The sequence below is a fragment of the Chaetura pelagica genome, unplaced genomic scaffold (genome assembly GCF_000747805.2).
Source record: "Chaetura pelagica isolate M959 unplaced genomic scaffold, ChaPel_1.0 scaffold336, whole genome shotgun sequence".
NCBI classification, from domain to species: Eukaryota; Metazoa; Chordata; class Aves; order Apodiformes; family Apodidae; genus Chaetura; species Chaetura pelagica.
Window position 1 is genome coordinate 1,955,553 of NW_009953652.1, and position 24,873 is coordinate 1,980,425.

At 39.7% G+C, this 24,873-nt stretch overlaps 1 protein-coding gene across 1 annotated transcript in view; it reads left to right on the top strand.

Moving 5' to 3' along the window:
• The window catches only part of MACROD2 (MACRO domain containing 2), an 895,210-nt gene that overhangs the window by 582,505 nt on the left and 287,832 nt on the right, over positions 1-24,873 (top strand). The window contains exon 6 of the mRNA XM_010000182.1: positions 18,003-18,033. Coding sequence (XP_009998484.1) covers positions 18,003-18,033 — 31 coding nt within the window. The remainder of the gene's footprint in view (positions 1-18,002; positions 18,034-24,873) is intronic.

Consider the following 24,873-nt stretch of genomic DNA (forward strand, 5'->3'; position numbering starts at 1 on the left):
TGGTGTATTTAAGAGTGCTGCCTAAAGAGCAGGAGACCACTGAAGAGGTAGTATCAGCTGTCATGATTCGAGGTAGGCACAGAGTAACACCAGGTTATGTTTTGTCAAGTTTTTGGATGCTGATGTAAAAAGAAAAGTTTTTAAGGAATAATTTGAAGGAGAGAAACAAGACAGCTTTGTGCCTTACATTTTGGCAGTCAGCAGAATTACCCCAAATATACTCCATGTGCAGTTTAAACACCAGTATTTTTCTATTGTATTAGACTGTGTACCACTGTTTTAAGAAGAAAAGGCAAAGACCTTTACCAGTGCTATCCATTCTGTGGCCATGGCATCGAGCAAGCTGAAGCCATGGTTGCTGTCACAGTGGCTCAGGTGCCAAGGAAGGCAGTGGCTGATGTTCCTTGGGATGTATGGACTAAGAAAGGTCAGGGAGCACTACTAAGTAACATGGAATGTTCAAGTATCTCTCTTGTTTATTATTAGAAGAGGTCAAAATTTGACTGAAATGTTGTGTGTTGGCCTCCCTCTTTTCTGTTCCTTTCAACTCGTGCTTAGCATTGCTATTTTTGCCCAGCTCTACTGATCTGTCCTGGGCAGTGTGTGCCCCCCTTAACTGAGCTAAGGATGAAAGTCTTGTCCTCTGGTAGCCCCAGAATTAGTCTCGTGCTTGCTTTCTGGCACAAATAGACTAGGAAGGCTTGTGCTGCAATGAAAACCTGCCAGTAGACCAGAAAATATATATATAAAAAATTCCCAAGATAAAGTTGATAGCCTTTGGAAGTTATAGATTAAAAATCAATTAAGAGATGAGACATGAATACAAAGAATTAAAAAAAGCATTATCTTGATGAAAGAGGTTAACAGTAGTGTTTGCGGGATGGGAATCTGAGCTAGTTTTGCTCCATATATTTACCAGCATTTCCAGCAGTGCAGTAAAAAGGGCTATAATTTGGTGATGACTCAGAATGACTGACATTATATATATAAACTTCCAAGACTTTAGATAAAAATTGCAGAATCCACAATGGAATCATGTAAACTAAATGACTAAAATATGGATGGGTTCTTAATTAGTTGTATCTCCTTGGGGAACATTTTTCTGAAAGTGTTTTTAGTTGACTTTTTGCAAAGAGTGCTGGCTGCAGAGGCAAATAAAATGCTCAGCTCTTAAGAAATAGCTAGGGCTGATTTATTTTGGGGGGGGAAGTGGATAATGTGAATGCTGCTATCAGGTGAAACACTGAGATGCAAAAAAATGATACAGCAGAAACAGTAAGGATCTGTCAGATATTTAAAATATTATGACAATCAGTGTGTTTAATATATTAACGAAAGGAGAGTTTAAAACATCCCTCTTACACATAAGGCAAGAGGGCTATAAGAATGTAACATGGTGTAGTATTTTACTTTCCCAATTCAGAAGGCTGTTCACTGTGCAGGGATTAAATCCTTCATAAAACCTCCCATGGCAGCACATTGGGAAGAAGCAATGAAGGCCAAAGAGACAAAATCTTCACAGGGAAATTGAAAATGCTTCTTTGTAACTGGAAGCAAATCCTGCAAAAATATGAAGGGTCTGTAGTCCCTTTTATGATTAGCACTGAGTAGTGTGATATGTGGGAAGCAAGAGCATGTTGCACAGCAAACTCCCGTGTCTGCTGCCTATTTTCCTGGTGGGGGTTGCTCTGAAGAGCATCCACAGCAGAAAATGGGATGAAAGACTTGCTCTCCAAAACTCTGTCTCAGGCAGGACAGAGTAGGCTGGTGAGCTGTTTCTGTGTGACGGAGATGCAAAGCTGGAGAGGGACATTTTAAAAGGGTATGTAGGGGTCAGACAAGGGGTAGTGGTTTCAAACTGGAAGAAGGGAGATTTAGATTAGTTATTAGGAAGAAATTCTTTAGTGTGAGGCTGGTGAGATGCTGGAACAGGTTGCCCAGGGAAGTTGTTGATGCCCCCTCCCTGGAAGCATTCAAGGTGAGGTTGGATGGGGCTTGGAGCAACCCTGGTGTACTGGGAGGTGTCTCTGGCCATGCAGGAGGGTTGGAACTTTAGGGTCCCTTCCAAACCAAGGCATTATATGATTCCTTCCTGTTTGCAGAAAAGGTACTGCAACAGCCCCATGCCTCTTATATAGGTCCTTTTTAGGACCTGTTTTGGTTTTGACCTTTGCTAACTCAGAAGTCTTGGTAAAAGGATGAGGAGATGTTCAGTGAGTAGGAAGAGTCTCATGTCAATGGAGCAGAAGGGTGCAGTAAGCACTAGCTGGTATCTGGCCAGCATGTGCCATTCTCCTTGACTGGCAGTGGAATGCTAGCAGCTGTATGAGCTGCATACACCTGAGCCAACTATTAGTATAATGATCCATGCATTCTGCTTGCTGCTTTAGTTGTTCTGATACAATTTGTTGTTTTCACAGATTTTAGTCTGTAAAAGAACACCCCTCCTCCTGCCAGCTTGTCTGTAATTTTCATGGTAGTTATACAGGTTTGTTGAAGACTGTATGAATGGCCATGCTGGATCAGACCAAATACCTGTCTCATTTGGTGCCCTGCCTTTACTTTGGTGAGAGCTTTTAAGGACAGTTGTCAGAATGCTTTCCTAGCCCCAGCTTTTCATTGCTCAGGGACTTCATAATCCACAAATTTTATCTTACTGCTATAAACCCTCAATTTTTTTTTCTTAGATGACTTTGTAATATTGATTTTCAACTCTCAAACTTTTTCTCTTTTGTGTGGCGTGCACTCTGCTTTATTCAAGGAAGCTTCTCCTCTTGTTTGTTTTGAACTTGCAACAAACTGGTTTCATGTCATATTCCCTATATTTTTGTCCACCTGCAATTTTGATTTGAAGGAACCTTAGTTATTGTTGTAACGTAATGTACTGTCACTATGTGCTACACTATAATAACAGTTTTATTGTATTGGTTATTTCATTGTAGGGTTTTGCTGATGTGTAGAGAAGACAATGCATACACTTTAGCTGAAATTTTTTGCTCATTTTTTTTAATCTTCAGTTGTTTGTTTTGTTTTTTCTTTTAATATAGAACTAGAGTCTCGATAATCTTGTATGTTCAATGTAGTGTTATTTAGTGCTATATTGCAAATTATTTAGGATTTTAATTCAAGTCTTCAATGTGATTATTACCAAATATATTTATTCTCTTACAACTGGATAAGTCTTGACAATAATAGTAATTTTTTAATATTACTTTTTCCTTGAACTGATGGTTAATAATGTCAACTTTTAGGGAAATAAACACTTTGTGGATGTGTCTCCATCTACTGGAAAAATACTCAAAAGGACCTACACATTTTGCCCATATATGATCTCCTCTTTGTTAGCTAATATGGCAACAATTTAGAAAACATGGGTGGTAGGTCTGTCAGGTGTGGGTGGCAGATAAATGAGCCCCAGGTTGGGGAGAGCAGGGTTTGAGGCAGAGAGGTGGAGAGGGACAAAAAGGGACAGGGTGGAAATGTGCAAGAGGTCAGAAAAGTGTGGCACTGCCTATGAGAACAAGAATAAAATCCCTCAACTAGTTAATGGAACATTTAAAGGATTGGCAAAACAGATGGTGCAGAAGTTAAAACTGTACAGGAGCAACTTACCTTCTGTGGTAATTTCAGCAAGACAGTTATTTCCGTAGTTGTTACTCTATCATTCAATCACAACATGCAATTACTATAGCAAACCTTCTGTCATATTGCGCACGTTTTCACACTTGTCAGAGGAAAAGTCATAGATTAAACAATATGGTTTAAGTACTGTTTAGTTACGAATTTCAGAACTGTATTGTAGTGCAAAGCAGAAGGGTTCTGTTGAAGCAGATCTCGAAAGAACAAGAACCAGGGGAATATACTCAGGAAGAAAAACAAGTATCATTGGCCATTCAGATCCCATTAGCACAAATGGAAATTTCTCCATGTTAATGCCTTTGCATCAGGCTGAAAACACAAGCAATTAGAGCCCTGTTCTGGAGTCATGGCTGTGTGCAGAACCCTCGCTGAAATCAATGGGAGCTTGGAGAAAAAACAGAAGAATCGGGGCCTTAATACTAATGTTTCCCTCTTATGCAGTCCTTACTATAGCATGTGGTACACAACCGTTCAGTTATTTCTAAATTCTCTTCAACATGTTTGCAAACAAGAAATTGTAAAATCAGCTTCTTAAAGCTTTAACATCCACAGATGCAAGTTTTTAATTCCATTAATTTTCCTCATTGCTCTGGGATTTTTTGTGTGTATTTTTTTTGGTAGGGTTTTTTTTTTCCTCCTCCTATCCCATGTGCTCTATTAGTCCTCCAGAACTGGTATCTACTTGGCATATAGAGCTGTTAAGATGTATATATGCTGCTTTTATTCTCATGCTAAATGGTTTGCATGAATGCTAAAGTATTAGTAATGCAAGTGGTAGCTCCTTATGACGTTTCTTGAATAATAATGTTGCTCTCGGTTAGACCTTTTCATGCCTGTCTTTCCTTTAAGGAAAAAAATAATTCAAAGCAACAGCACGTGGATCTCAACATACTTTTTTTTAAAAAAATGAAAAGGGCATCTGGGGGCAACTCGACCAGAAAAGAATGGGAAATCAAAGCTATAGCTATATATTTCTGTTCCTTTTTGATTGCTGTCTGCAGTTTTCTTCATTTGGGAAATACATATTTTTAAAAGAGAGAAATTATTATGCCTTTTCCTCCAGTTTTGCCACTTACACTATTTTAAAAATCTACATACTAGTTATTTCCATACAAAACATTTGAAAATCTGACAATGCATTAAGTGTTACTTTAATCCCATAGAGAAGTCTCTCTGGATATTAAACAGTAGGACATAGAAATTTTAAGCCACGCTTCCATTTAAAATTGTTAACCTTGTATTTTTTCAGCAGCAGCTATTGAGAGAAAGAATAAATGCCTGTAATAAAATGAAAGCTGGAAGAACTTAGAGAAAATACACATATTTTCTCAGTTGCTTTTTGGTTTGGTTTGCATTTGTTTTGTTGTTTTGTGTTTGGGTTTTTTTGTTTGTTTTGGTTTTTTACTTTTCCAATGTGTGTGATGGCCTCTCTTGCTTTAACATTGAAGTTTTATTGAGACATATCCTGACACATTTGCTGCTGATGCCAAGTGAAGTGTTATGCAGATTCATTTGACTTGGTAGAAACACTGCTGAGGTTACTCAGAATGAACCTGCAAACCTAGATTGGTCTTCCTTAAGGACTCTTCATTTTCTGAGTGCCCTTTTGAACACATTGCCACTGATTTTTCCAAAATTTTTTTTCAGACAGTGTGCTGTTTTAAATTTTCTGAACCACCTTCACTGTACCAGAAATGAGACATCCAGAGTCGTTGACCTGTTTTTGGCAATACTGTTGCAGCTTAACTTGTTTATTGTGTCATTCCACAGCAGTTTGAAAAAGGAAAAATGGGAGAAATAGGATTTCCATTGGAGTTGAAGTTGAGGTTTTTTTGCTGCCTGCAGTGGCTCTGACTCAAGCCACAGATGGTGACGAGGTTCCTGGAGCTGCTGCTCTCCTTGCACAGGCACTCCAGCAATGCTGAGAGCAAGGAAGTGCCTTATAGGAAAAATTGTGAAGTGGATCTGAAAGCAGATGTGCCACAGCTGTAAGGGAAGTGATAATGGAAGCAGTGAATTCAGAACAGGGCGGATGGCATCAATCTGTCAATGGGGGTGGAAGGACGGGAAGGAAAAAGGCTGAGTGGGGTGACAGCAGAGAGTAAGTAGTGAAGGGGAAAATACTGTATTGAGGGGGCTTACGATAGTCAGAGAAACATCTGTAGACACTACGCCTGGGAACAGTAGAAAATAAGTTAAAAAATACAAATAACCTCCTTGGTCTTTAAAAAGAGTCTTAAGTCATCTTTATCATGATGTATCTTACCAGCCCTCCTCAACAGAATTACAGTTGCATAATGCACAACTGCTGTTATTTATTCTGGATAAAGAAGGCAATTTTGACTGTGATGTTCCTTGACATTTTCCAAGGTCTACTCCTGTCTCATACCTTTCATCATCATGTACTTCTTCAAGGCAATCAGCAGCTCTCTTTACCTCTCTGAAAAAGAAACAGGCATTTCTGTCGCTCACCCTGGGCCAGAGTGACACAGATGTTACAGGTTAGGGGAGATCAATTGCATAGTCCTGCTCCTCTTCACCTGGGAGGATCTTTGATGTGTTGACAAGGTTGGAATCCAAATAAGACATTAACCCACTGTATCACAGTGGCTAAGATGGCAGGAAGGAAATAAGATAGTGTCTTATTCAACGAAGTATCCTCCCTTTTTCATTTTGTAATCCATGTCAATGGCAGGTGGAACTATTAGACCTGCATTAAAATTACATATTACTTATATAAATGGGAGCTGTAAATACTACAAATAGTAAAACTGAAATTGCACTGAAGTTCAGGAGACTGTATGTCTAAAACCTGCAAAATTAAGGCCATTTAGAGGAAAGTCTCAACCTCCATCTGCCCTTAATTTACCTCATTATTCTTGGTTGTCAGACGGTGATCTCAATGCTGCGTTAATGTCATTTAATGGCTTTTTCTTGCAAAGTTGGATCAAATCTGAATCAGACCACAGTAAAAGGTACAGCCATATTTCCATGAGTGTGTTGATTGTGGTGAAGCAGTAGGGACAGGCTAATCTAGTGTTAGGAATGGAGCAGTTATTGTCACTGCAGTCAGTAAATACTTTTGTAGCTCAATATCTCCTTTAAAATGTTTTTATATTAATATAGTCTTGTGGGTTCTTATTCCTTTTTTTAGTTTAAAATTATTATAAATGTAAAGTTGGTATTGATTTGTATATGTGGTGCAATATTGTTTTGGATCGAGGTCCTACACACCAAATTTGAGCTTGTTAAGAATTTATTAGCAAATGTAATAACCTGTATGCTGGAAATGCTAATGCTGCTTTAGATATGTCCTCCCCTACCAGCCTGGGGGCTCTGGCCAGGCTGGCAACATCTGTGCCTTCTGAGCATAATGTATGTCTTGGCATTTGTATCCCCTGGGGTGGAAATCACACTGGGCTACCATGAGCCTGCACCCCGGGCCAGCAGATCTGATTTTCACAGCTGTGCTCCTGGAGATGAGACTAGTGCACAAGAGTGAGGGTACTGTGGAGTTCTTCGGTTGTTCTTTTGAGAAATAGTGTATTCACTGACCTGGAGATGCCTGCTTAGCACTGGTGTGCCTATTATTTCTGTCTGAGGGAGGATTGTGCCAGACAGACCTTTTCCTGGACTGTTTTAAGCTCTCCTTTGCCATCACAACCCATGAGTCTGATTACCATACAGAATGATCTCATGAAGCTGGAGAATTCAGGCCCATCATTTTTCATTTTAAGTAATTTTGTTTTGCATCCATGTAAAGAATATTCCTGTGGTTAGGAGTAGAGAGAGTTCCTGTATGTGCTTTCTGGCAAATCCGTATGGTTTCCCATGCTCAGGGACAGATTTGTTTCACCTAAATTTAGCTTAGGTGTCTAGCTTCACTCTGTAGTCAGCAGTTCCCCACGAGAGCCATTCATTTGACCTGAAACAGCTGAATTACCCTCTTTATTAACTGTAGAGAGAACCTTAGACCAGAAATCCAGCCTCAAAATGGCTTAACTGAGATGAAGCTGAATCCTAGCATGTCTCTTAGTGATACATGTGTAACATGAGGTCAGTGGGTCCTGCAGGATCTTGTGAGCAGAATATGCTGGCAGGGTCAAGAGGCCCAAACCCTGCAGGAAGATGGCCTCTGAGACTAAAAAACTGGAATCTCTTAATACAACAGGTTGTGGGTTTTTTTGAAGTGTGATTAAGCAGTATTACTACTCTTCTGAAAATAGTCCATACCCTTCATTAAAAAAAAAAAAAAAAGTAATAAGGGCTCTAGCTGTGTTGTTCTTGTGAAGGAAGTTGCATATTTAAGCTGCTCCTCACAAAAGACACTGATAGTTTGGGGACTCTAGAGGCAAACACAGTAACTGTGTGTGTAACATCCATGCTCTACAGTGCTGAGAGGCTGATGCAATATGGGGTATGTAGGTGAATGTCCCTTTCTCTTTCTGAAAAAGGCAAGGGAATTTTAAATTTCTTGCTCTTTGGCATGAAGGAAACTCATAAGTCTTCTATACTGAGGCTAAAAGCATGTGACAGATGTGGTTCAAAATTAGTTTGTCATTCATTCCGTGCCTGTTTTGGTGTGAGTTGATACAGAAAGAAAAACCTCTTCTAGGTTCTCATTTGTTGTTTTATTCTTTCTTCCACATCATCTGCAATTTTGCTGCTTTTACTGGTGTTTCAACAGAAATGGTTTCTGAACATCCTAGGCAGATGCTGTCTTAGAAACTCAGTTATATGCTCCTATCCAGATTTTTTTGCTGTGTGAGAGGTGGACTGAAAACTGTCCGAGTGTCTGGGATCACAGGGTTGTGGTCAGTGTCACAAAGTCCAGCTGGAGGCCAGTCACTACTAGTGTACCCCAGGGACCAATAGTGGGGCCAATAATACTAAAGATCTTAATTAGTGACTTAGATGGTGGGGCAGAAAGCACCCTGGGGGGGTTTCAGAAAGTTGCGAGGAGCGGCTGATACACCAGATGGTCATGCTGCCTTTCAGAGGCACCATAACAGGATGGAGTATTGGGCAGATGTTATCTCATTAAGTTTAGTGGAGGGAGATACAAAGTCCTGCCCATGTTGAGGAATAGTCCTGTGTGCTAGTATGTTCTGGACGGTGGCCAGGTGGAAAACAGTTCTGCAGGGGCAGCCCTGGGGATCCCAGAGTTCGACAAGCTGACCATGAACCAGCAACACATTCTTGAGGAAAAGAAATCCACCTGGGAAGCATTAGGAAGACTCACCAGCAGGCTGGGAGAGGTGATCCTTCCCCTCTACTCAGCTCTGGGCTCCACAGTATGAGAAAGACACAGACATACTGAAATGAGTCCAGCAAAGGCCCACAAAGATGATTAAGGGCCTGTATTGCACAGAAGATGCTGAGACTGTTCAGCCTGGAGAAGAGAAGGCTCAGAGTAAGATGTTGCTGATGTGTATCAATGCCTGATGGGTGGGAGTAAAGGTGAGCATCTCTTCTCAGTGAGTTCTCTGAGTTCTGTCACACATCCAGCTCTCAATTGACCTCACAGTCCACTCATCTAGCCCACAATTCCTGAGTTTCCTAATTAAGATGGTATGGGGTGAGAAAGCACTGGAACAAGCTGCCCAGGGAGGTTGTGGAGTCTCCTCTGGACGCATTCAAGACCCACCTGGATGCAGTTCTGGGGGATCCTGCTTTAGCGGGGGTCTTGGAGTAGATTATCTCTAGAGGTCCCTTCCAAATCTGACAATACTATAACACTCTGCTGTCTTTCAAAGTTCATTGTAGCAAGCTCGTTTCAATATCTTCAGAAGTCTATTTTAAATTCATATAAAGTTAGAATACACAGGTAATCAAAAGGATTTGTAAATCTTGGTAGTGATTCCTTAAGGTTGTGGGTTTTTTTCTCATTCTCATAGTTGAATGTTATTTGGTTGAAATTTTAACTATTTCAATAAAAAAATAAACAAAATTATTGCTCAGTTCTCATTGCCACTTTTGGGGCAAACAGATCATCAAAAGAAGAGCTTCCTCCACAATCCCTTGATCTAATTAGTTTGGTTAACAGGAAATATTAAAGATGGTTTTGGACTTCTAACCTCTCAGGTAGCCCCTTTCAGTAACTGCTCTTTTGTATAAAAAAACAAACATAGAAGAACAGCAGTCTTTGTGGTAACTGTCTGGAGCAGTCTTTAAGAGTGACCAGCAGGAAAAATTTGTGGAAGTCCTCTGGAAAATTGACATGCATTTGTTTTGAATGTCTCTGAGTTATGATGAAGTGCTCTATGCACTTGTTGCAAATAACTTTTACTAAATAGGAGTCCTTCAATCAGCTTTCATTAGCTTTGGAACAGGTCCTCTCAATAATAATTTGCCACCCAGCTGTTAGATTTTTATTTAAAATTTAGTTACTGCTGCGTATAATTTTTTTCTAAACTCATTGCCCTTTGTGCAATATTAACTTAGGTTTTGGTAAGTAAAAGTGCATAGTATAGTCTTGAGACGCGGAACAGAAAGGATGTTTGACATTGTGTCTGAATGTGAACTTTCAACTGTAGTTACTTTACCATCATTTTCTCAGCTATTGGCATCTTTTGAGAACCTTCATATAGCCAGCATGTAAACTTTTAGGCATGTAAAGTAGCTGGACCCTTATGTTTACACCAAATAATTCTCCCCAACTTTTTTTGGCACTTGCATGCGTTGTGTTTCTACTGTAGCTTATGAACCTGAAGTGTATGAATGCCTGAAGGTTTGTGTGTGATCGGCCATATTCAAGACACCCATTTTTAAATTTTTTTGTTAATAAGTTTGATCTAGTAAAATCAGAAAAACTTGACTGAATTTTAGATGTTAATGATATCTTAAATATGTATGTGTGTACACTATGAGTATTTTCTGCAGCCTAAGAGGTACAACAGGCCCTGAATTGTATAGATTTATTATGCTTTTTGGGGTTAGGTGATTTTTAAGAACATGCTGTTTTGAAAAGCATCTAAGGCACACATTTTTTTTAGGAGCTTTAGCAGATGAACAGGTTTATCAGGGTAGCTGATACTGTGAAGTTAGTTGATGAACATTGAAAAATCTTGCTATAACTGGGTTCAGACTCTTTAGGCTCACAGAAATTAAGTTGGGGCAGACTAAGAGTCATGGCAAGGGGAGAGGAGAAGTAATTTGCTGGTTTTCCTCATGCTAACTCACACTGCTTGATGCTAGACTTAAAGATGGCTGGTTAGGGCACTTACGTCCCTACCTCTGAACTCTGCAGGTTGTCCTGTTAGATTGGGTGCAGATGGTGCTATTTCATAGAATCATAGAATCTTAGGGGTTGGAAGGGACCTCGAAAGATCATCTAGTCCAACCCCCCTGCCAGAGCAGGGTCACCTAGAGTACATCACACAGGAACGCATCCAGGTGGGTTTTGAATGTCTCCAGTGAAGGAGACTCCACAACCTCCCTGGGCAGCCTGTTTCAGGGCTCTGTCACTCTCACAGTAAAAAATTTTTTTCGGATATTCACCTTGAACCTCCTATGCTCCAATTTACACCCATTACCCCTTGTCCTATCACTGGTCATCACTGAGAAAAGCCTAACTCTATCTTCCTGACACTCACCCCTTACATATTTGTAAACATGGATGAGGTCAGCCCTCAGTCTCCTTTTCTCCAAGCTAAAGAGACCCAGCTCCCTCAGCCTTTCCTCATCAGGGAGATGTTCCACTCCCTTCATCATCTTTGTAGCTCTGCACTGGACTCTTTCAAGCAGTTCCCTGTCCTTTTTGAACTGAGGGGCCCAGAACTGGACACAATACTCCAGATGCGGCCTCACCAATGCAGAATAGAGGGGGAGGAGAACCTCTCTTGACCAACTAACCACACCCTTTCTAATGCACCCCAGGATGCCATTGGCCTTCTTGGCCACAAGGGCACATTGCTGGCTCATGGTCATCCTCCTGTCTACCAGGACCCCCAGGTCTCTTTCACCTACACTACTCTCCATCAGGTCAGCCCCCAACCTGTACTGGGACATGGTGTTTCTCTTCCCCAAACGCAAAACTCTATGCTTCCCTTTGTTGAATTTCATCATGTTTCTCCCCGCCCAACTCTCCAGCCTATCTAAGTCTCTCTGAATGGCAGCACAGCCTTCTGGTGTGTCAGCCACTCCTCCCAGCTTAGTGTCATCAGCAAACTTGCTAAGGGTACATTCTATACCCTCATCCAGGTCATTGATGAAGATGTTGAACAACACCGGTCCCAGTACTGACCCCTGTGGGACTCCACTAGTCACACACCTCCAACCAGATTCTGCCAGCACATGGCAGTGTCTGTATGATGAGATGATTTAATGTAAAGTGGGTGTGGGAGTGCTGGTGTTAAAGCTGCACTGAAACTCTTGGGCAGTGGTGCTATTGTGCACACCTGATGTTACGGTTCTGTGTACTGGCTGCAGAGGTGGGTGCTGCCAGGATGGGCATGAATGAGCCTGAAGGCTTTCTGGGTTTGACTCTTTCTGCTTGCATGTTGAAAATAATGACCACAGTGAGTCTGAAGCATGTGCAACTGATAGCTAAATATCATTTTCTCATACTAAAAGAACTGAAAAGTTCATCCAGAAGCATGCCTTCACTGCTTGTCTCATATTCCACCTTGACAACTGTAACTCACCTCAAAATGTCAGCAATACCTAAGGAGGGTAAAGACTACAAAATGCACATCAGCAGCCAAGCAAGGCAAATAAAAAACACATTATGTTAAGCCACACCAAGCTCACTCCTATCTTCCCATTCTCTGAGTGAGATCCTGTACGTTCCCTGCCATTGTTGCACCTCAACCTCGTGCTGCAAGTGATAAATGTACACCACTGTATTCCACACCTTTCAACACCTATTAGATTCAAATCAGAAAATCTTGCTGTGAAAATAAGTTATTCATTTTTCAAACAATTTAGACCATTTAAAGTAGCTTACTGGCAGAAATCATAGGCTTTAGGCAGTAAATACTTTTTTAAGGTGGACATGACAAGTCATAGAGGTAGTAAAGTGCCAAAGAAACCAGAACATTATTAATCGATGATGTTCTACAAAGCTATTACAGATATGTATTTACATTACAGTTAACTTCTTGAAAACTCGCATGAGAACTTCAGGTGTGAAAAGTCCTGTATAATATATACAAGTCCTTTTAACTCTGCTCAGCAGAGCCCAATCTAGCATAGGTAGCTTTATCTTGTTAACCCTCTGCTTTACCTCTGCAGAGTCCCTTTAGCATTCAGCCTCCTGCATGACAGCAGAGCAGTGTTGTCAGGGCTGCTCTTAACCGATTTTCTCTCTGCCCACTCACTTGCCACTTCAGTTCATGAGGCAATCACCAACTGTAAGACAAACAATCTAGCAGAGGTGCTCACTGTACTGTAAGACAAGAATACCTACTGCACAGAAGAACTCATCTTACTGTAGTATTTTGAAATAAATGAAGGAAACTGAAGAACAAAAATTTGAGGCCAACTTTAAAAATAATAAACTGAGGCACTGTAAAAGAGCACAGTTTGGATGAGTTTTGGGCTAGATCCTCTGAGTGACAGGAGTGGGGCATTTCTGTTGAAGCAAGGATTCAAGTTTCTCCTTACCTGACATGGAGTGTGTTTTGGCACTGCGGTTTTTGGAGCTTTGGATCTTTCTTTGGTCTGGGTGTTAGTGCTTCTGTAAGTTTTTAATGCTACTAAGGCAGTGTAGGGATAGTCTTTCAAAGTGGAAGGCAAGTTAAATATTTTTGGTCCATAAAAAACAAAGAGAAATAACTGTGTATAATTTCTTGGCCACTATGGAAAATACAGTTGCACTGGTGCAGCTGGTACTCGAAGCCAAGACCAGAGGCAGCTTCCCACTTGCTGGCAAGTAAGAGGGAGAAGGTCAGAAGGACAGACTGTGAATGGATAACTCCCAGTGATATCAAGAGGATAAAGGCAGGCAGCTCAGGAACATATAAGGCTTCACAGGCTCTGGAGGAAGATGATGGGAAGAGAAATAGCCCAGCTGGAGCTGATACAGGAGGGCATCATCTTAACCTAGCAGAGGCTGGCTGCTACCTCAGATTATGTAAAAGAACGGAGAGATGAAAAGGCAGTTTCTGGAGATCACAAGGGAGCAAGCTGCTTGTTGAATAAATCTTTTCCCGGTGTCAGTTATCTGCTCCTCCTCTAGCAAAATGCCTCTGTCGCAGGTCCCAGAGCATGGTCCCGTGGAGCATTTTTGCTGCATCAATGCTCCACTACTGCTCTGCTCTTCAGCTCCTCCAGACTGAGATGCTGAGAATGGTAGTCTTTAACACCCTCAGGTTTGGTCAGATGCAAGGTTTTCTGCACTGGTGGCACAGGCCCTAGGAAGCAAGGAGATTTACAAAAAAAAAAAAAAAAAGTCAAAGAAAGTATAAAATGTATGGCCATTTATTTTCCTTTTCTCAATAAAATGTTTGTTACTTTGAACTTGCTAGAAAAGTTTGTGGTGTAACACCTTCAACTACCTTCAACCCAGAGATACTGAGGACTTTTGACTTTGTTGAACCATTAGATAATTTTTTTTTCTACTTGTAATCTCAGTAAAAACAGAGACTTTTTAAAAGTTTGAGTTATTTGTGAAGATTCAGTAATGCAGGTTGCACTCTCCGCTTTCTCCAGCAGCAGCTCCGGAATTTCTCGGGACTCTCCCAGCTCAGGGGAGTGCTGTGGGAGTTGCTGGGGGTGGGGGGAGGCGAGAGGCTTTTACTTATATCTGAACATGTTCGTATATAATTGTGTATATATATTTTTTTTTCTTATATCGTTAGTGTTTAATTAAAGCTGTGCAGTTTAGTTTTCAATCCAGCCAGGTGTCTCTTTTTCTCTCTCTCCTTCCCTACCTGGGCGGGAGGGGGAGGGGATCGAGAGCATTGTTGTCGAACCTGAGTCAAATGGTGACAAATGGCTTTCAAATCTGAGTATTAGTCTGCTTCATGAGGTGATGCAGTGAAATCAGAGAAAGCTCAATTTGTGTTTGATGTTATTGTTTTCTGCTGTGTTATGTGCTGGAAGAAAAGTGCTTACCTTGTATGTGGCTTGGTTGTGGCAGAAGTGACACTGGGGTGCCGGTGCAGAATTCTGAGAGCTTAATTTGAAGGAAGTCCTTGCTCTGTGGAAGCAATTATTAAGACTGCAGTGGGAGGCATCTGGTCATGTGGATGTAGTAATTGTATTCCTCTACTGAGTAAAAGTTAATACATTGCAGCTCTGTATGAACTAGAACCCCTTGTTGCAAACAAGCCCTTAAGTATTTAAATACCCAGGTTCCACTTATTGAAATGTCTTAGGGTCCAACTTGGCCTTCACATGATGACTATGGTAAATTTTCCTCATGAAACTGCATTACATTCATCCTAATTAGCCCTGTTGCTGTAGCCTTAGTAAAGAAACAACAGATAAGAAATACCAGAGGCTGGGCACCCACATCCTTTCCTACCGGAATTAAATCAATTTGAGTCTTACAGTATTCACACAGCTGATTTAATTTGGCTGCTTTCTCTAGATGATGGCAGCAGTGTAGTAGTAGGAAGCTATCACCATTATTACGTGTTCTACTCAAGAGCTGTATCCACTTTGAGTGCTGTCAGGGTAACATTTCTTATTAGCCCTGAAGCAAAGCAAACACACTATTTCAGTAGCAAAAGAAATTAAAGGTTAGTCAATAAATAGCAGTTACTGGCAACAAATTAAGATGAGAAATGTTTCATTGTGGAAATAAGGATGAATGATTTTGTACTGTGAAACTGATTTTTTAAAAAATTTAAATCAAATATATAATTAAGATATTATTATGCACAGAAAAGGTTAGAAACATTAACATCTTTTGTCCATAAGCCAAGTATTGTACTATGTTGAGATCCATGCTGTGAGTTCCCCGTTACTGCTCTGCCAGTGATTTCAACCTGGCATCTAGACTAAACTGTCTCCCTGGGAGCTCAGAGGAAAACTGTTGACATGTGATCTCGGGCATGGGTCTTTCTGGAATGAATAAAAGCACTGTCACATTTTATGAAATTACATCTGCTGGTTGTCAAAGTTATGGCACAGACCAGTATTTGGAAGGAGCTTGTTGGGATTTTACATACCCTTGTAGCTCCATTCAGATAGGTTTCAGCTGCATGACAGAAACTGAAAGCAAGGTAATGATTGTGACGTGTCCACGTGGTAATTTAAAAGTACGTGTCTACACGGTAATTTTAAAGTAGGTGTTAAGAAACACGCAGAACACACAAATTGCTAGCTAAGGCTTGCTGAACAGCCTCGTCACATTGTGTTCGGTGATTGAAGGTGAACAAATGTGACAAGTGTCTGCCATGCAATGCTGAAAATGAAGTTGTCTAATCTCCTCTTCCCCAAGAGAAGCTGCAAAAGAAGTCCAATCCTCTGGAGCCCACAGGCTTCTCCCATTCAGGCACTCAGCTCTGGGAGCCCCAGTAAACACAGCTGCAGTGTGAGACCTTGACTTTGTGTGCTGAGCCCGTCTCATAGTGCAGCAGCCAGTCTTGTAAATCCCTTGAAGATCACCATCAGGGCTTTAAGTAGATGCATCTTGCTTCGATTCTGTATTAGACACATCCTTTGTGCAGGTGATAAATCTGTAGCAACACAGGGGCAGCTGGTGCACCCTGCTCTTTCACTGCTTGTAAAGCTGCCCCAAGCTCATGGTCCTGGCTGTGGATGGCTTTGCCACATGTGTGGCAATCTGAAGTCATCAGAGGTGGTCCTGCTTCTTGTAGGTACCATGTGTGGTGGTGCCCAAGAAGCCATGGGTTTGATGGGATTTCAGAGGTCCTTCTGGACCATTTCTCCTCCCCCAGAGTTGTGAGACCAGTAGGAGAAGTAAGCTGGTAAGAGTATCTAAACCATGTGCTCTTACTCAAGTTATGGAAAGGAAGGAAAACAAAACACTTGTTTGGAGCAATTATCTCTTAAGATGTGAAGCTTCAACAGTGGTGAATTTTAAATCTGTTTCTATACTGGACAAAATCATCCTTTATGCCCCTCTCATTGCTGGAGCATCTGTTGCCACCTCAGTCTGAGTTCTGTAAGCATGTGTGCATTATTTATTACTTTTTTTTACTCCATTCCTCATTTCCTTAAAGAGGTGGTTCATTGTGATTTATTGGGTGCAAACTACAAAGCTAAGTATTTTTCAGGATGTAAGTTGTAGTGGTTGTGAGAAGGAATGAGACTATAATTCTCCCCCACTTTATTTTACTTCAGTATTTTCAGAGGGGAGGGGAGGATGTATTATTTCCATTAGACCTCTCCTTTCTTAATCACCATTCCCTAATTAATTCCCTGGTTAAATATAAAGCAAGCATTAGCTTTGAATAATGTTTTCCTGTGTGATTAAGTAAAGAAAAATTCCTTTCTTTTGTATGATGACTCATCGCCAGGGGATCTGGAGGAAGCCTGAGGGTGGATATTTGAGACTTTGGTCCCAGGTGCTCTTGTACCTTTGAGCTGTGTTTGCTGTCAGTCCAGAGGTGGGAGGCGAAGGTGATATCAGATAACAACTGCACACAAAGAAAATTGTCTCTCTTGTGAAACCATGTCCCTAACACGGCTTTGGTTTCTCCTGGTGGGAAACTGACTCTGGCTCACAGAAATGCAAATCTCCAGACAACACGTACAGCTAGGAGAAACGGAAATTGTCACTCTTGCTGACACGGTGTCTATAACCATCTCTTGTTGCATGATGCATTTTCTTTGGTGTCCAAGCTGGACTGGAAAATGTACCCTTTCTTTTCACCTGGCAGCTTCTGGTTCCTCTCCCTGCACTAGTCTGCAAACTTTTGACTTCTGCCAGTACAGCTGTGTTTGGTCCCACCATAAATCACATGTCTAAAAGAGCTGAGGTTAAAAATAAAAGGCTACAAAACAGAAAAGGAGGTTATAGTGAGTGAGGCAAAGAGGCAGGGGAGGGAAGGGCAGGGTTTAAGCTGGCCAAGCTTATTTTACTACTGAAGAAACTATGTCTAACTTTTTGCAGATAATGATTTTTTTTCCCTACCATTCTAGCTTATGGCATTAATTTTTAGCTCAAAAGACAGTTCTAATAATGATTTGCAGTTCAAATGTTGCTCATATCTTACAATGAGAAAAAGAAAGTGGTTTTATTAACATGGCAGCGAGGAAAACTTATGAAATATGTTTTTCATAATTAAATGAATATGCCTGTGAATTGACTGCCATAACAGTGAAGGCTACAATGTGTAATCTCTGGATGTTGAAAAACAGGCATTTAAAAAAATATTATTGGTTTTGAGAAAAAGTTCAGCAAACAGAAATCCCACTGATTTCTTTTTCTTTCATTTGTTTTACAGGCATTTCCCTGTATTTCAACAGGAATTTATGGTAAGTAAGACCTTGAATGTTGCTCATTGCTTATTCAGTTTTTCATATTATTACTATTTTAATCAGTGATATTTCATATCAAATGTCTCGTCAGTCATGTTGGCTTGCTAATCTATTTATGCTGTGTTAAATAACAGAGACCCAAAATCTTTGAGTGTGAGTGGATACTAGTGTGCTGATAAGTAGGATACTTAAAACCCTTAGCCTATGAGCCAAGACCCACAGCTGTGATGACACTTCTGCAGCTCCACTAACTGTTAAACACACTGCTGGGGCTTCACCAGGGGAAAACAGGAGTTTGGCAAGATTTTCCATCCAGAAGGCAAGCAAGCAAGACTTACCGGTGTCCAAGGCTGGGGAAGAAGTATGTTTTCCTCAAGCAAACTTGCTAGAATAACAAGAAATTGTCTTAGCTCCCTTGAGCTGTGCTTTGACATTTTTAATTTATTAATTTACGTTCAAATTAATACTGCCTGAAGAACTGGAGAGAAAGATTTCTTTTAAAAGTTGGTCGCTTGCTTTATTGTACTCTTAACCCAATCCACCACTAATAGTTAGCTGCTTTTATAGGTTGGCATTGCAGAAGAAGTGGGCATGAAGGAGAAAAAACACAAGCTGCTCAATATTTAAAAAAAAAATATGGAGACACTTCAGAGGACATGCAGATCCCCAGGGAACAAAAATATTTCTTCATTGAAAAGTTATATAGGCAATTTTTCTTTCATTTAAATGCATGTGAATGATAGGAAGTTGGATTACTTGTACAGTTTAAGGGTTTTAAAGAAACATGCTAAGGAGCAATACATTAAAAAAAACTCAGTCATCTAATAGTCTGACATAGCTGCTGCTGTGCAAAAATAACATATAGAGATTTTTAGAGTAATTTGAGTTTTGCCTAATCAAATACTGCAAATACAGAGGGGAAATGTGATGGGAATATTTAGGGTTGTTTCCTCTTTTTCAGGGACCTCTTATTTAAAATTGGGTGATCATTCTAAATCTGAGTTAGGCTTCAGAAGGTAGATCTGAATTACTTTGGGTGCTGTATCCTTTGCTACTTGAACTACACTTAAATTATTGCAGAAGAACATGCAGATGCCATTTTCACAAACACTAGAAGACTCTGAGTGTGGATCAGGTTTCAGATAAAGCTCTCCTTTGGTCCTTAGTTCAGGTCCATCTCTTGAACTTGCCAAGGAGCTCTGCATTTTAGTTCTTGACTCTTTGGCTTAAATCTTCATCTTTAACATAGACAAGTTTTTGTTATTAGTTTACAAAAACAGACAAGACATGGTGCAAATATATAGAAGTTACTTGTAAGTAGAATGTACAAATGTAATAGTTAATTTCATTTTAGAATTGACCTAATTAGTAGAAAAGGTCTCAGCAGGTGAGGGATATGGTGCCCTGAAGTCAGTAGAGAAAGTTGGACAGAATCTCTGGTAGGAATCTTGAATTTTCTTTTCCTGAGGTAACTGACACCATTGATTTTAACTGGAATGCTGCAGCATTGCTGAAACATTACACAGTGTGGCAGATGCTTTTCCAGTAATTGTTTGCTATATTTTCACCTTTGGAAATGAATTAAGACGTTTTTATGCTAAAATACTCTGTTTTTTCTGAGGCTGTTTTTTTGTTGTTGTGGTTGGTTTATTTTGGGAATACAATCTCTAATTGAATTTACTGTTTATGTTTTAAGAAATGCTTTCTCTGTTCCTCATTGGAAAAAAATCCTTTCCCTTTTTACTGACTCTCAGACATACTACCTGAGAGTAGCAATTAAACAGTCAGCCCTGCATCAGGCTTCAGGTGTCAATATTTTCAAGAATGTTTGATAGCAGTTACAGTGCTAAAATGCTGTGTGTTGTGTTTGAGATGTTAAGCACAACCAAAACCGGCAAAGTTATGCTTTCATCTTTCTGGTTTTCTTGGCATTTTTCCCACTATGCATGCCCATTCCTGTAGAAAAAGTCAGTGTCTAGACAAGCAAGTAGATCAGCTTCATTCCTGGCTTTATGTATTGTGCAGTTAACACTAGACTATCCCAATAAAATGTTACTGAAGGAACATGGAGCCTTGGTTTCTCACCTAAGACTGATACCAACAAATGCTGTCCCTTCAGAAACCCTTGGCTGAGAACTGAGTTTCACATCCAAATGGAAGGGGACAAACTTGCAAGAGATCAACTGAGTCTATCCAGTTTAAGAATCTGGATTGCATTCTGCTCCAAATGCTTAGATTGGTTGACCTTTCTACTGTTACTAGGAGAGAGTAGTCACAATTCTTGGGAAGGCAGTCCTTTCCTGTCTGCATCACTGCAGAGCACTCCTTTTCTCCCATAAAAAGGAAACTGGGAAGAAACAAGCAGGCAAGCCTCTTTCTGAGGTTTTGGCTAAAAGCAGATTGCTTTTCATGAGTGGGTGTTGGATAGAGGAAAGGTCTGCCTTTCTTCCTCAAACACTTTCCTGAGGCTCCGTCTCTACCCGTAGCACAGTGGAGGTTCCAGCTTAAACAAGTTAAAGCCCCAAGAAAGCCATTGCTATTAAGGCAGTGTGCCAGGAGTCAAAACTTGGATTTTAATGTGCTCTTATTTAAGGAGTGCTGGCAACAAGTTCACTCATTGGGGTATCTCTGGTTTAAAAGTCTGATAGCTTCAAATGAGGGATCAAATCTTAAAAAAATTAAGTAGAATGCAACCAATGCTGAATTTTTTAAAAGGACTGCGAAACAAGTAAGGGTCTACCTGTAGGTACTTTGGGGAAAAAAAAGGGGAAAAAAGATCTGTTATTGTTCCTGAGAGATTCCTGTCACCTCTAATATGCCTATAAACTGCTAATCTGTCTAAGAAAGCAAAGATGATGAAGATTCATATAGCCATGGATCCCTGGCTTACTCTTCTGTTGCAATAAATGCTTTCCTTTATATGAAGAGCACGAAGTTTAACAAACAAAACTGCTTCAGGAGGAGCACAGAGGACTTGTGTCACTCCCATGTCGTTAGGGGGGTACTGAAGTATCAAGCAACGGATCCTCAGCAGCTGCTCAATAATACTCAAATGTGAGCAAGGCTGCAATCTCAACCTTATCACAGCCTTTCTGTAGGCCAGCTAGATTTTTAGAAGGTTTCTAACATTTTGTCTCTTTTCCCTTTTCAAAGCAATTTTGCTATCAGTTTTAAAAAAAATAATAAAAGTGATAAAAATAACTCTACAGACTAGTCCATAGACCAGAGGGTAAAATATGTTATTTTAGGCTGTATTGTGTCAGATTATATTATACATAGTAAAACACCATTTACACATCCACTTTCCTCATTATTACTATCATGTTATATCTGAGGTACTGCCAGAAGATGTGGGGGGAAAAAAGGCAACTTTCTTCAGTAGATTTTATGGAAGAGAATTATCATTTCGTTAAGAAGCTATTCCCAAATTCTGGTGATTGCAACCTGCAAAGTGAACAAGGATGTCTGATACAGTGCTACAAACGTTACGAGCTGCAAAATTAAAACAAGGCTCTGCAGATGGGTATGAGAAGACGGGAATTTTCGTGTTTGTCACAATACTCAGTAAAGGGAGAATTATGGAATGGACCACATATGAAAAGATTTGAAGATGTTATGGTCTACGCACACCTACTTGTTACCTTCTTGCTGTTGTTTTACAGTAATATGGGGTTTGGCTTCTGTTCCTAAATACTTATGTTGGCAACATAAGCTGCTCTCTGGCAACATAATCAAATATTTTAATGTTATTTTAAACTTGATGGAGGAAAAAAAAATGAAGAGGGAAAGATAAAACTTTAAAAGAAATCTCCATTTGGTGGTGTGTTTCTTTTTTTGTCTCTACATCACTGTAGCTGTATATTTTACCTTAACTTGGCTTGTACTAGAATTATATTGTATATCCTTTCTGAGAAAAAGATAATGGCAGCTCTTCAGTTTTCTTATTAAGATAGATTTGCATTTCTTTAAAAAATACAGAGAGAGGAAGAAAAAGAAAAAGACCAAAAGCCATGAAACTGCAGAATGTCTGCCATGATTTAGGCATTGGAAACACACAGGTTCACCACATTTTAAACGCCTTCATTACATTGAAGCAAGACTTGTTTTATTAGAATCAGGTCACTTACACTTGTCGTTTTTGGCCTGGTGATGGCAAAAAATTGCAAGGTTGAATTTATTATGTGTTGCTAAAGGAGAGACTGAAAAGCAAGCTTAGAAAGCAAGGAAAGGGGGGGAAAAAAGTGTAAAAGTGCAGCGTGTCTAGGAAATAGAAGCACATAGTATGTTCTCAAGGCAGGAAGCAGGGAGAGATCACAGATCCTGTGCTCTGCCTCTGTCTGGGGAGAGAGGTCCCTTGGTCTAGTGCCAGCTCGTGTCACAGCTGTCCTGACCTCCAGTGCGTCCCCCTCAGTATCCAAAGAACAATTCTTCCTGCCAATCCACAAAGGGCTGGGAGCATGTCCATCAGCTTTTCTCCCCAAGAGGTGATCCAAGAGAGATTATAACAAGGGATTAACTGACAAGTGCGCTACTGAAGGATTATAAAAGCCCTCTGAAAATCTGAGTCAGAAGATGGAAAATAATGTTTTCAAAGGCAGAATGAATTCCTGACATAGGGCTAAAGGTTCAGGTAGTCTATTTCCATCTCTCCCATCTGTTTCTTCTCATTTTTTGTTGGCATTTCAGTTCTAAGATATGTATTTCTTTAATGAGCAATTTTAATAAGGCTTGGACTGTCATCTTTCCAAAGAAGGAGATAGCTGCAAATTTTTCAGAGCCCCTATACAGAAATGTATAATCAGTAACCAGGAGGCAGTCTTGTATATCCAGTTAGGTGCGTTGAGTCCCTGTAACCATCATGATGTCCTGATGCTGTATGTGATCACCAGCGTTTTAATATTGTGATGTCAATTATGGTGACCTAGGAAAATAAATATTATCATAAACATTTTCTATGATGCAGGGGTGGGAAAGAAAGGAAAATGCAGTAATTCTCATAAGGAAAATTCTCATTAAGAAGATTGTCTCTAAGATTGTCTCTAAACTAAGCAATTTTATTATTTTTTTTTACCTATTCAGCAGCTCCTCACCCCTCCCCTAAGACTGCATCTACTTTTTTGACAGTACTGTGTGGTTTTAACAGTCATTCTTTTGGTAACTCACTCGGAAGTTGATTGTATTTTGTTATTTAATCCCTAATCCATGTAATGTAATATTTTAGCAAAAATGATGGTATATGATAACTCAATTTTTTTATGCTTCTTATGGGACTGAACGCCAGTTAACTGAGATTATTATTAAAATCAATAACAGTAACAGCTATGAAATTACTATTATAATGTTCAAGTAATCCTAGAAACCTAATTACTACTTGTATAAAAATTTGTCGCATGCATTATTTAACAGTGTTCTTATTTCAGACAGCATAATGTCCAGGATACTAATTGGTCTCTTTCCACATTTTAAATACTAAAAAAATTATTACTGCAAAGTCTAAATTGATGAGCTCTCAACAGTCTAAAATTAACATTCATATGACATATTTAGCAAGGAGAACCTCAAACTTGATTCTAGACAAGAGACTTAATAAGCTCTCTTTTTCAGCGGAAATTGACATTTTATGGATATTGTATTTAGTTTATCTAGAATTTTATCTGTTCTGAAGTTCTTGCTGACTGGTCCAACTTACAGCTTTTCCCTTGAATGCTAGAGGACAAATCCTACCCTTCATTAAAACAGCATTTAGTGACTGTCCATAAAAATCTCCCTTTGAAGCTTAGACTGTTGAACACTGAATACTCAGTGTGCTTTTTTGCTCTTATTTAAGTGGCTTACATCTTGAAGCTGCTAGCATGCCTCATGTCTAGTTGTTTTTGCAATGATCTGTTTAGATCCCTGCAGAAAGAAAAGCCAGTAACATCTCCAAAGTCATCAAAACCACATTGCACTTTGGGGTTTTTTCCTTATTTTTCCTTTCACTTTTAGTATTTATTTTTTTTCCCAGGCAAGCTATTCTTCAAAGCATAAAGCATAAAAGAGCTGGAAAAGATCTCTGGTGTTTAGAAAACTTATTGCTGATATCACAAACAGGGTTTCAGCTGGTCAGATATAATGTTTGCTTTGGTATTTGTGGCTTTCCATTAAAAGAATGAAAAATGTCTCAAATACCATGCTGAAAGTTAAAACTTTGTATTGTTATATACAAACTGTATAATTTAATTCCCTTTTCTAATTTTTCCTGGCTGATGTCAACAAGATAATCTTATGTATTTGTTCTATGGCCTAACAATTAGGAAAAGCTAAAGCTCTTCAAAGCTAATTTGTTAAGAAATGAATTTAAGAAAAAAAATAAAAATGCATGGACCTTGTCATGGAGACATTAAATTAACATGATACATAAAGTAAAAAATACTTCTTGGTAAAAATTATTGCTCTCCAGATGTTTTCTTTTATGTGATCCTGCCCCTTCCTGCAGAAAACAGTATGTCTCTAAACTAAACTTGAAGCCTAGTCTATTAGAGAATTCCATTGTTTGTGTCAGCTTTAATGGGCATGGAACATACCACAGCTTTGTGGAAAAAGCCATCAGCGGATGGATGCCCAAGTTCAAAATTATACATGTTCACTTAATTTAGCTTTAAATGTATATAAAGGAATGAACTACCCCAAGATAACTTAAATATTGCTGTCTCAAACAGTTTAGAGGCTACTAGCAACTAATCTAATCATGTGGATACCATGGAATCACAGAATTGTCAGAGTTGGAAGGGACCTTTAGAGATCATCTAGTCCTACTCCCCTACTAAAGCAGGATCCTCTAGAGCACATGACACAGGA